Raw genomic sequence first — 13874 nt, 5'->3', positions numbered from 1 at the left:
TGGGATTGTTTATATTAATAATTTCAGATCCATTATTTCTTACATTTTCTGTGCCTTTTTTTTCTCCCTGATAGTCTGCTCATGCATTTTAACTAAGGCATATATTCTGAGAAAGCAGTATGTTAAAATGGGCAAAATAAGCAGATCTTTCAAAGAGAGAAGACTTCACCAGCAGAATGAACACTAGAAACTCTGGTCGTGAGAGGGTTTGTGGATTATTCTTGTGTAGTGCACCTGAAAATTTATTCAACATAAGCTTAAAGTAGTGTGCATTTTGAAGATAAATACTGAACTATTTGGGTAAAAATAACATTACATCAGAAAATCGGGAGACTTTAAAAGGAAAACTTCTTTGCATGCTGGAGAAATAAAAAATAATTAATGCTTCAGAGTTCTCCTTATTTTATCTAAACCTCAAACCCTTTCCTGGGAAATGTGATGGAAAGGATGAACTTCATTCAAGAAAATAATATAACAACAACTCAGTTCATCAGAAAGCCTGAAAGAATGAGCTGTTAACCGAGAATTGATAGAAGATGCTTTCTTTTTTTTCTATTTCAATCTACATTGTTAAAAATATTTCTTAAAACTACCCTTTTTTTCCTCACTTTTGGGGGGAAGAAGGTGTACTTACGCTCGTCCCTTGAGATGTTATAAAATGGTACATGAATAAGAAGTGTAGTGTTCAAGTAAACCTGGAAAACATTGAGTATCAAGCTGTAGTTAAATGGATAAGCCATTGAGTATGTCACTTGGAAAAAAAAAAAAAGTAGGGTAATTCTAGGCTTGGCTGACTCACAGCTCAATTGTATTTTCACATCCTTGCCACATTTTTATTCTGCTGTTATTCGTATGCTGGGTAATTGCCTCAGGACTGCAGAATGACTAGAGTAAATGCAGTGTGTGTATGTGTGTCTGGGTGTGTGTTGTGTGTGTGGGTGTGTGTGGGTGTGTGTGTTGGGGGGGGTGTGATTGTTTTGATGCAGTTGAGTTCATCTCTCTTTTGGAGCAAATAAACTTTCTCAGGAGTTCCCCAATAAACTTTTTCTGAAAATTTTTATTGAAATATAGTTGATTTGCAATGTTATGTTAGTTTCAGGTATACAGCAAAGTGACTCAGTTACACACACACACACACACACACACACACACGTATTCTTTTTTAGGTTCTTTTCCATTATAGGTTACAAGATACTGAGAGTAGTTCCCTGTGCTATACAGTAGATCCTTGTTGGTTATCTATTTTATATATAGTAGGGTGTATCTGTTAATCCCAAACTCCTAACTTATCCCTCCCCCACCTTTCCCCTTTGGAAACCATAGGTTTGTTATCTATGTCTGCGGATCTATTTCTGTTTTGTAAGTAAGTTCATTTGTATGATTTTATATGTGGAACCCAATAAACTCTTTTCTTTCATCTCATTATCTAGAAATGTAACCCATGCCTGTTTCTAAATCAGCCCTTGCCAAGGAGGAAACTGGATTGGCTTAGACAAATGAGGATAGACTCAGTGAGGCTCAGGAGAGGTCCTGAACCCCTCACTCCTTTGGTGGCTGCCGATACCTGAAGAGAAGCAGATTTCAGTTAGAGGAGGAGGGGTGGGTGCTAGATGAGTAACCAGAGACTCTGACCTTGGCATGCAGTTGCATCTGCAACAGTAGGGAAAATAAAGTTAGCCTTTTTTGTTGTTGTTGTTAACTTGCTAGTTCTGATTTTCTTGATGTAAGGCTACATTTTTCAAGTCCTGGTAACCCCAAAGACAAATGTACCTGTGTTTCTCAGAGCCCTTAATAAGCTAACATACCCTGATGACTCTTCAAGAGAGGGGTAAAACCTATAATGTTTCAAACATAATGAAATATTTCATTATTTAAAATAATGAAATAGTAGTTCCCTGATAAACCTGAGCTGCAATGATTTTTCAAGGCATTCTTTCTGAGATGAATGTCTTTATGGATGCAGGCTAGAAACTGCTCTCCTGAATTACTAGTCTGAACATGTTTCATAGTATATATTTTAGAATGGTAATAGTGCCATCAAGATTGCCTTTTTAAGTACTCTAAAAAATAAGAGAAATTTGTAAAGTAGCAAGGTATAAAATTATTAGAAGATGAATTGCCTTATAACATAAGTATAGTAAAATGGTAATGTAAGAATCTAGTTGGTGAGGTCACTGTAAAATTCTTTCAAGCTTCCTCTGTATTTAAAATTTTTTGTGATACAAAGTTGAAAAATAATAAAACAACCACAACAAAACAAAGAATAACTTTTAGGTATGCAGTCAAAAACCAGAGGAAATACTTAGCAAAGAAAGCCATATTTATAATAGCAAAACTAAGTAAAATACCAAGGCTAACTTTCCATGAAACACTCAAAACCTATGTGAGAAAAAATTTTAAAACACTATTGAAGGAAGCAAAAGTAGCCTTGAACAAATGAAAAGACACACGTGGGAATTCTCACCTTTGTAAAAATTTCTGTTCTGGCTAAGTTGATTTATAAGTACAGCATAAATTCAACATCAAGTATCTTTTTTTCTTTTCTCAAGATAGATTAGTAGTTAATAAAGCTCATTTGAGTAAATAAACAAAAGTCAACATAAAATTTGAAAAAGAAAGAACAATTATGGTGAGAGAGGGGCTAACTCTACCAGTTATTAAAATATGTTATAAAGAGTTTATAATTGAAGCTGTACTGTTGGCCCACGAATAGACAAACCAAACAGTGAAACAAATTTTAAAAATCCAGAAATAGATCTAATTATGCATGGAAAATTTAATATATAATAAAGGAAGCACTTCAAATCAGTGAGAGAAGATGAACTGGCATATAACTAGGAAGCTATATGGAAAAAGCTATATTTTGATTCTTCATACTGCATACCAGAATGTATTCCAAGTGGATGAAATATCTAAGTTTAAAAAATAAAATTATACAAGAAGAAAACATGGATGGAATATTCTGTAGCCTTGGGCAGGAGCATTTTTTCAAACCATGATTGAAAATCCAGAAGCAATAAGAAGAAAATAAATTGATAATTTTTTTAAGAAAAACATCTTTTAATCTAATATAATTTTATTTGGAAAATACCTAAAGTGAGTAAAAGAAAAATAACAAACTAGGAAAAATATTTGCAACTTAATCTCAAATAATTAATATGCTTAATTAATAAAAAGCTTTTAAAAAGAGAAGAAAATGACCAAATTTTTATAAAAACAGTTTGCAGAAAAGAAATACAGTAGCTTTTAACTATATGCAAAGATGTTCAACCTCCCCTATAGTAAGAAAAATGCAAATAAAAATAGACTGTGGTAGCATTTCTCACCTAGCTGACTGACGGAAATCCAAGTTTGAGGACATACTTGGCTGTCAAAGTTGTTGGGAAATGAACACTCTCTCTCTTTGCTGGTGGGAGAACAAAATGGTACAAACCCATTAGAGGGGAAATGGCCAATATTTAGCAAAAACACATACAAATTGACTCTTGAACAAAGCAATCCTGTTTCTCAGAATAAATCACCAAAATATTCCGGTAAGAATTGAAAAACACATATATGCCAAGGCTGCTCATTACACTACATTTTTACACTGTTGGTTAGACATTTATTCTAAGAATGTTATTTGTGTATTATGGAATCAAGCAAATAAATAGTTATAATGCTGTCATTAAGAACCAGGATTTTCCTCACGAAAAAAAAAATGAGGTAGAGGTGTAGGAGTCGAGTTAAGTAAAAATCCTGTAGTCCAGAATTTGAATTCAAAGTAGCAGTATGGATTCATGATGGATTTTATGTTTTTCAAAAAAGATTCCTGCTCTAGACACACTGAAAAGGCCTAGACCCAATGAAGAGCAGTGAGCACCAGGTTGATTGGTACTTGAATGAGATGCATACAAAAGAAAGAACTGTCTGCCATTTGAGGTATTAATATGTGCTCTGAAAAGGAAAAAAATATGAATTCAAGCAATTTGGGGAAATTCTGAACTTCCTTCTTGGAAATTATACTTTATGTTATATTAAATACTCTGAAACAGTCTCTCAGTAAAGAAACGTAATAACATTTAACACAGTGGCTGTTGGGGACACTTTGTTTTGCAGGAGAAGGGACAGGGATTGTAGAATCCCTACTGTTTCTTTCCTACACAAATGTGTCATAGAAAACAATCTGGGAAATATTGCTGCGAAAGTGAAATTCAATCTGTGGTTAATTATTTGTCACAGAGGGACAAGAGGTCTAAAGAGAGTTCCTGGTATTACCATGTACTTAACGAACGCCTAATTTAATACAGGTATTGTTCAGAGTCTACCAGATATTAAATGCTGTGTTCAGTGCTGGGGATATAAGGAAAAAAAGAAAGAAAGAAAAGGAAAGTCTAGTAGAGCATTAAAATATAGTGATTTTATTCATTTTATAATAAAGATTTGAAATGTTTTATGAAAATCTTTAATTCTGATCAAGAAGCTCAGTGTAAGCAACTGCTGGATTGTGCCACGGGGACAGAATTAAGTTTATGATGGGCAAAAGCAAGGAGGGATATTTCTGGCAAAACAAGGGGCATGACCGAAGATAATTAACGTTAGAGCTGATGATGTTTATGGGAAAAATAGCCATACTTGTCTGGAGCAAAATATATATATGTTTTAAATTCTAGGAAAAGGGTGAGGTAGGGCCCATGAAGTGAGAGAAATGTTGGTTTGGGGTTCTGATAAACCTGAGCTGTCATCTGCTCTTCCTATACATGACCTTCGGAAGGTGATTTAATTTCTGTAAGGCTCGGCTTTCCCATCTTTATAATGAGGACTAATAATATTTAACTGACAAAGTGAGGATGAAATAAAAATCATGTATATAAGGCTTCCAAGACAGTGGAGGACACTTCATCACTGCCGGTTCTTACTGTTGTTAGGCAGATAGAAACAAAATGATGAACACCCTCTGTTGTCAGGGGAAAGGCTTTGGATTTCATCTTGCGGGCAGTGGAGAACCACTGAAGAATTCTGAGCACGGGGGTGAAGTGATTAGCTCTGTGGTTTGGAAAAATGAACATGGAGGAATCACTAGATGAAGAGAGACACCTAGCACTGTGTCCTGATGGGAGATGAGAAAAGCATAAATAGGGCATTGGTAGTGTGGCCAAAACTGTTCACTGTTTCAGGTGAGGTTTTGGCTATTCATTAGATATATGTACGTGGGAGGGTGGAGTAAGAGACAGTAAAGGATGAAAAAATGACATCAGGGTTTCCAGCCTGAGCATCAGAGTCGCCAGTAATACGCACAATTGAGACAGGCAACCCAGGAAGTAGAGCAGGTATATAGAAGAAGGTAATGAGTGCAGGGGTGGTATTTCATTAGTTTTCTCTCATTTTCTTTTGGCCTATCACCTTTCTAGACTAAGTGAGCTTTGAAGATTTGCACGTGGCAGCCCAGCTTCTAATCGCAGCAATCCCTTGGTTCTATGGGGCCACTATATTTTGAATAGTGTGTTGGCTTATTACAAGGGCTTTTATTGTGATCCTTTGAAGTGCTGCTTCTGAAATGTATCTAATACATCAGAAAGGTTAGTGTAATGTGCTCCAAAGTCAAATACCAAAAACTATCAAAGCAACCAAACATGGTAACCAAACATGGATATGTGGCTTGCGTGACTGTACTCCTCAAAGCATTGTTTTCTTTAAGCATATTTGAAAGTACATGCAAATTGAGACATTCTACTCAACACCAATGTTTGTGTGTGTTTCTTGTTTTAATGTGCAGGACAGGAGAGAATTGGAAAAGATTCCACCTATGAGCAGGAGGGTAAAGTTCAGTTCGTGATTGACGCAGTGTACGCAATGGCCCATGCCCTTCACCACATGAACAAGGATCTCTGTGCTGACTACCGGGGCGTCTGTCCAGAGATGGAGCAAGCTGGGGGCAAGAAGTTGTTGAAGTATATCCGCAATGTGAATTTCAATGGTGAGTCTCCATGTTTTCTTTTTTCCGGCTGACATGGGGCCTTTATGTTGTAGAAAAGAACATCTAGAGAATGCCACACAACCCTAGTATGTCTAAAATACTATATATAAAAATGACAGTTGCTCATAACGACAACATTGAAACACTGAAAGATAACAAGTTACAATACTTTCTGAATCCGAGAAGTCAAATTATGCCCAGTATGGTGTTAATGTCCTTGTATACATCAAAATTCTAATATTCTGACATACGGTAAACGAGATAACCAGAATATCCAATGATGTACCTTTGGGTGATACAGAACTTGGTGATATCCAAGTCTTTTGGCAATACAGCAACCTATTCATACTCATCCGGTATATGTCCACACAGATATTTCAAAGTTCCAGTTTCTTGGTCAAGTGATATGTTTTGCTTGAGTTCATTAAAAATATTTAGATGTCTGAATGCCAGTCTCTTTTGGAATCCTAAGTGTTGACATTATGTGTTTCATAAGTTAAGTAGTCAGATTGCAATTTACTCTTGAGTATGTGGATTATAGCATTTCAAATAATTGAATCAATTATATGAATGAGTAGTGAGTGAGCAAATGAATAAATAAATTTGGGGGGGGTTATGGTTTGCCCTCTCCTTCTTAAAATAGAAGGACTTTTGCCAAGTTTTTTCCTGGTGAATGTAAGCAGGAACAGGAGGGGATAAGAGGAAAAGGAAGGGACAGTTGCTCTAGGTACTCAAGTTAATGGAAGTAATGGTTGTAATTTTCCACACCAACCACATGTCACATTACACATTTATTTCTCAAAGAATAAAACTTGGGCAGAAAGTAATTGGTTACCTAAAATAAATGGGTAGAGATGAGTGGGAAATATAACAGGAGATTTATTTTAGGAATTGGCTGACACTGTTATAGAGACTGACATGCCCCATGATCTGCCATCTATAAGCTGGAGAATCATAGAAGCAGCGGTGTAATTCAGTCTGGGTGTACAGGCCTTGGGGTCAGAGGGTTGGTGGTGTAAGTCTTGATCTGTTTCTGAAAGCCAGAGAACTAGGAGCTCCAGTGTCTGAGAGCAGGAGAAAATGGGTGTCTCTACTCAAGCAGAGAGAGTGAATTTGCCCTTCTTCTGCCTTTGGTTCTGTTCAGGCTTTCTAGGGCTTGGATGATGCCTGCCCACATTGGGGAAGGTCACCTGCTTTATCCAGTTCAACGATTCAACAATTCTTTATTCAGTTCAACAGTTCTTCCAGGAACATACTCATACACACAGAGATAAAGTTTTGCCAGCTATCAGGGCATCCCTAGTCAAGCTGACACATAAAATTAACCATCCTGAATGTCAATTATTTCTCAATTAAAAAAATAACCATTGCACGGGGTAATACAAAATTTAATACAGTAATAAACCTAACTAAATTACATATGAATAACATAACCACAATGAAGGGAGTGAGGAAGAAAGATAAAGAGTGCAAATAATTTTGGAAGACAGTATTTGACTATATACTCTAAGACTGAAGACATGAATAACTGTACAGGGATATTTCACAATCCCTAGGAACTTAGTATGTTTTTTTCCCCACAATTCTGAAGATTTATGTCCATAAGAGGACTGAGATTTAATAAAAGATATTGTGGATAATGAGAGTCAGAGAAAGAAATCACTAATAAGGATGGGAGAAAGATAAAATAACACTTGTTGTGTTGGATTAGAACAGAAGATACCAGCATGGGCTCATGGCTTTTAATATACATGCAGATGGGGAGGTAGGGAGATGAATATGGGGTATGTTTGTGTGTGTACAAACCTCTACTGTCTAGTTCTGTCCACTGAGAGGGCCTAGGAGCCATGACACCCTGGCAGAAATGACTGCACTTGCACCCTCGCGTTATTTATAAATACCATTCTCCAGTGAAGAGAACTAGGGCTCCCTAGTGAAACTCTCAGTTCAGGGGCCAGAGCAGGGCAAGTAGAAGGTGAATTTGAAACAACGTTGTGCCACAAAGCAAGAAAGCGCTCAAAAACTGATGGGACCATGTCGAAGGGGCAAAGGAACCAACTTGAAGAAGATCCCACTGGCTAATTCTAGGCCAACAGTGGGTTAAGCTCATAGAATATAGTAAATATCAATGAGTCCATACTAATAAATAAATAACTGGATTGGATACGTAAACCCAAGAGAAGGGACAGCACGATGGAATGAGGCAAGATGGAAATACAGAACTCACCATTTTGCAAAGACCTCAGTAATAACTGTTTCAGGCAAGAATCATCAATGGATGCTAAAATTATTGGGCTAAAAGTAGGATGAGAAATAAGATACGTGCATAGCCTCAAAGTGTCCTTCATCGTGGAACACGTTAATTACAAAGGGGAAAAGAGCAGCTTTGAAGTGGAGAAACCTGGAAGACAGCACTTAACCAAGTTGTCAAGGTTATTGTCACCAGTAATGAGACTTAACAACATCACATGCTACTAATTATTAGAGAAATGCAAATCAAAACTACAGTGAGGCACCACTTCACGCCAGTCAGAATGGCTGTTATCAAAAAGTCTACAAATAAACACTGGAGAGGGTGTGGAGGAAAGGGAACCCTTCTACACTGTTGCTAGGAATGCAAATTAGTGCAACCACTATGGAGAACAGTATGGAGGTTCCTTAAAAAACTAAAAATAGAGCTACCATATCCCACTCCTGGGTGTATATCTGGAGAAAACCATAATTCAAAAAGATACATGCACCTCTATGTTCATAGCAGCACTATTTACAATAGCCAAGACATGGAAGTAACCTAAATGTCCATCAATAGATGAATGAATAAAGAAGATGTAGTTGGGAATTCCCTGGCAGTCCAGTGGTGAGGACTCTGTGCTTCCACCTCAGAGGTTCGATCCCTGGTCCGGGAACTAATATCCCACATGCCACGCAGTGCAGCCAAAAGAAAAAAAAGATGATGATGATGATGTGGTATATGTAAGTATACAATAGAATACATAAAAAAGAATGAAATAATGCCATTTGCAGCAACATGGATGGACCTAGAGATTATCATAGTAAGTGAAGTGAGCCAGACAAAGACAAATATCATATGATATCGCTTATATATGGAATCTTAAAAAATGATACATATGAACTTATTTACAAAACAGACTTACAGACTTCGAAAACAAACTTACAGTTATCAAAAGGGAAAGGTGGTGGGGAGGGATAAATTAGGAATTTGGGAGAAACATATACACACTACTAGATATAAAGTAGATGAACAACAAGGACCTACTGTATAGCACAGGGAATTTTACTCAATATTTTGTAATAACCTACATGGGAAAAGAATCTGAAAAGTGTCGTGTGTGTGTGTGTGTGTGTGTGTATATATATATATATATATATATATATACTGAAAAGTGATTCACTGAATCACTTTGCTGTATGCCTGAAGCTAACAAATAGTAAATCAACTCTACTTCAATAAAACATTAATTAATTTAAAGAAAAGATAACCCTGGGAAGGTTACAGCATCACTTCTGAGGTCTTATTGCCAAAAATACATGACCTCCATCTAATGTTAACAAACACCAGACATCAAAACTGAAAGTCATTTTACAAAATAACTGGCTAGTACTCTTCAAAAAGTGTTGAGGTCATGAGAACGACCGATGGAGGAATTGTTCCAGACTAGAAGAAACTAAGGAGACATTACTATTAAATGCAATGTGGGAGCATTGATTGATCTTAAACCAGAAAAAGGATATGAATGGGACAGTGGAGGAATTTTAATAACATTTGTGGATTAGTTTTAAATAGCATTACATCAATGTTAATTTCCTGGTTTAGATAATTATGTTATGGTTTAAAAAATCTTGCTTCTCTGCTTGTAAATAATAATCGACTTAAACCCACAATATTGTATCAATCATTCAGGAGTTACCTAGTATCTGGGTGAAGAAGAACCATATCTGATTTTGGAACCAACAGTTTCCGAGCTAAGATGGAGACAAAAATGACTATAAATACAAACAGAAAAATAGTTCGACTACAAATTATCTTTATTTCGTAGTTTCTTCCTTATCTTACAGAAGCTCCTAAAATATATAACAAATTTTCCCAGAAAAAGCACAGATAAATTTCATTACATATCCTGGGGTCAAGTTTCTGGGCTTTGTATGCTGGTCCATAGATAAGCAACACAATTCTTTGGCCAGTAACAAAGAAGAGTCATTTTGAGAATATTTTTGGTGATTCTCATCTGATTCTTCTTCTAGATAACACTTGCAGACTTTGGTTAAGACGGGCTTACCACTGATGAGCCAGAGATGCTGAGCTTCTGATTGGACATAGGCCCTACGTTTATCAAATGATTATATGTGCCAGAAACTGTCCTAAGTACTTTTTGTGTATTGGCTTCTTTAATATTCATAATACTAAATGGCTTAGATACTGTTCTTTTCCTTTTTTTTTTTTTAGCAGATAAAGAAACTGATTCACAGAGAAAGTAAGAATCAGGATGTCTAAAGCCACACAGTTACATATTGATGATGCTGTAACTGGTACCTAGGGTACCCAACCCCATGGCCTGCTCTCCTGACTTTTATTAAGTGTCTGAGAGAAAGGGCTTATTACAGCATTCCTGCTGTTCCATCTTGGAACACAGGTTCTGTGGGAGCTCACAGGCAGGGCCAATCCGTTCCCTCTCTTTGTCATCATTGTAGTCATGCTCTGTTGTCAACATAATCGCCTTTTCTCTAAGGGTATTCTTTCTGCCATATGGACAGACAGGCAGGAGACTCCCAGGGCCATGTGACATTCATTAATGTTGGGACTCAACAGTTTTGTGAAGCAGGAAAAAAAAAAAAAAAACGGTGTTAGATTTAGTTAAGTGGCTTTCATGTCGCTTTAAGTGAGCAACTATTAGGGTGAAAAGAAGCTTGACATTTTTTTACTCATTCAATTTCCTGACTTTTAGATAAAGGAATCACATTTTAGAGAGAAGAAAATATTTGTCCAACCACAGCTAGCAAATGACAGAGACAGACCTAAAACTCAGGTTTCTTTCTAGTCCATTGTGAAAAATGTAGCCTCTCTTATGCATGTTTTAGAAAAATCTTGATTTTTTTTGGTCTCAGTAAGCTTAATCGTGCTCTTCTGTTACTTCAGAACAGAATTTTCCATACCCCTGGGAGCTCTGTTCCAGACCAGTAGTGTACAGTTTAATAACTCCAACCTTCACATTTATGGAAGCGTCAATTTAGGAAGTGATAATAGAATGCTCTAAAAGTATTGCTACATCTTCAGCAATCACTTAACCTCCCCTTGTGCACCAACAGAAAAGATGGCTAATTATGTCATCCCAAATGAATGCAATGTCCTGAGCCTAAATTTGAGTTATCTTGATGTTGGATGTTGGCCCATCCAACCAGATGTCAATATTTGTCAATTTAACAAATTTGTTGTCTTGGATACACAACCTTAGAGAATTGTTATATAGTGAAGTCTTTAATGTGAAGCCTGTCTGTACCTAGATTTACTCCTTTCCAGAAAACAAATTGGGTTGAGGTATATTTTATAAAGATGGCATATCTCATGTGGTCTTCTTGAAACAAGAAGTTAGCTTTTCTTCATCGAGGGTGAGGTCTGTATTCCCCCCGCCGCCTTGAGTCTGAGTGAGCCTGTGGCTAATACAGAAGTGGCACTATGTGACTTCTATGGTACAAAATGCCATAGGGCTTCTGCATGGTTCTCTTGTGACTTCTGTATTACGAACACAGCTACCACGTTAGGAGGAAGCCAAGAAGCCAAGGGTCAGGCTGCACGTGGGTGCTCCAACCATAGCCCCAGCTGATGTGAGTGGACCAGAGAGGCACTGTTTCTGCCAAGCCCTGCCCAAATTACAAAGTACAGATTGTCTTTTTTTTTTTTTTTTTTTTTTTTGAGTGCCACATTTTAGGATAGTTGGTTGAGCAGCGAAAGGTAACTGGAACACAAATCAAGGTAGCCTTTCTGGAATCTGTGTATGGAGTAGTAAGAAGAGAAGAGAAAACCTGTCAGGTCAGTACTTTGATGCTGAAGACTGTTTTGTCATCAGAGCATCGTATATCTCCAATCCTTCTTGATCCAGGGGGAAAAAAAAAGGAATTTCACTCAGATACTCTCATCTGGGAAGGAGATTTCCTACTTGAGTGCCTTCTCTCAGCCATCCTCTCCTCTGAGTATCCCATCTGGTCAAGTGGCCCTGTTTCCTTGACTTTAGGACACTTGTGTTCCGGCCCTGATACATTGTGGAGGTTCCTGCAGAGGATTGCTTCTCCTTTGATAACTTATTTATTTTCTCTGGATTTGTTTGACCCTTATTATTATCATTATTTTTTTTTGATATAGAGTTCACTGAACACAATCCCTCTTTTTCTCTTTCAAGAAGTTCAGGGGGTGATGTTGAAAAGGAGTTGTGTGGGAAAAAAAGAACTGCCTGAAAAATGCCAGTTGCATTGTAGAATCCATCAAAAAGGTCAGAGCCACACCATACATGGTTACACATCACTTAGGTAATGTATTCAGCTCTTCTGCCTTATTTTTTCTAAGCATGAACTTTAATGAGAATGGAAAGGGCAGCACAAGAATCATTTCTCCTCACAAGGATTGTAAGGAGAGAGAGAGAGAGAGAGATGAGGCAGTATGTACCTTTCTGATGAATATTTACCTGGTGGGCTGAGATCCTTTGGAGCCCCAGGCCTCTGATATTCTTCCTCCATCCTCTCAAAGACTCTGAAAAGCTCACGTCCTATTACTTAATGACTAGAAGCTGTAGAATTATAGCAAAGCACAACATGAATCCTAGTATCCAATGTGAAAGAAAAGAGAGGTGACTATCTGAATATTAACGTCTTCCTGAAAAATAATAAGAAACACTTCTGTTGATTCCTCTACAGAGAGTGCTTAAAGGGGTGTCTTTGTGGACCATGGGGATAGTGTCTAGGTGAAACAGAGAAGAAACAAATTGAAATGGTGCCCTTGGCCACACACAGATTCAGCCACAGATTCAAGTTCGTAGGATGAAATCAGCATTGCTCATAGATGAATGCCCATTCCCAGAGTGGATTCTAGCCTGCTGTTTGGAAAATTTTTTAAATGTTTACACCAATGGAGAAATTTAAATTAAATACCAGTTAGGAGAGACTCCTTTGATGCATTGGAAAACATTATTGGTCTGGGGGTCTGACGGCATGTGTCAGGGTCTGGTCCTGAGATATTAGCAAAGAAAACAATAATAAAAGTGAAAACTATAAAAAAAAATCATGGCCATCTATTGAGCATTTATTATGTAAGGCATGGGACTAAGCACCTTGTGTACATTGCTACATTTAATTCTTACTAACCCTATGACAATGGTATTAGTGACACTCAGAAGTAGAGGAAGACTGAATAATTTGATACAGGTCACACATATAGGAAGTGGTAGACCTGGAATTTAAACCCTTTCTAGGGGATTTCAGAGCCAGTTATTGTGCACTATTCAAATTTAATGAGCGGAGTGGGCCTGAGGCAAATGATTGCCCTCTCTGAACCTAAGTATACTTCCTCACCTGTAAAATTAGGAAGCTCATTGCTCTGTGTCCTCCAGGTTTGTATTAGTTTCCTATTGCTGCCATTAAAAGATTACCATATATTTGCTAGCTTAAACAACACACATTTATTATCTTATAGTTCTGTAGTTTGGAAGTCTGATACAGGTCTCTCTGAGCTTTAGTTAAGGTGGAGGCAGGGCTGGTTCCTTTTAGAGGCTCTGGGGGAGTATCTGCTCCCTTGCTTTTTCTAGCTTCTAAAGGCCACCTGCACTTCCGGGGCTCAGGACCCCTTCCTTGCATCACCCTAAGCCTCTTGTTTTCATCCTCACATCTTCTTCCTCCTTTGACTCCTGCTGCC

General features: G+C 37.4%; 1 protein-coding gene across 2 annotated transcripts in view; it reads left to right on the top strand.

Annotated features, from left to right (window-relative positions):
* GRM7 (glutamate metabotropic receptor 7) overlaps positions 1–13874 on the top strand; it is a gene marked incomplete at both ends in the record, with an annotated part of 809284 nt that overhangs the window by 514713 nt on the left and 280697 nt on the right. For both annotated transcript variants that reach the window (XM_079713568.1, XM_079713567.1), the window contains one exon: positions 5756–5956. In XM_079713568.1, the coding sequence (XP_079569694.1) occupies positions 5756–5956 (201 nt within the window). The remainder of the gene's footprint in view (positions 1–5755; positions 5957–13874) is intronic.

This window comes from Hyperoodon ampullatus, assembly GCF_949752795.1.
Source record: "Hyperoodon ampullatus genome assembly, chromosome: 10".
Taxonomy (NCBI): domain Eukaryota; kingdom Metazoa; phylum Chordata; class Mammalia; order Artiodactyla; family Ziphiidae; genus Hyperoodon; species Hyperoodon ampullatus.
The sequence above is the reverse complement of the archived record's forward strand: the minus strand, read 5'-3'. Positions and strand labels throughout refer to the sequence as shown.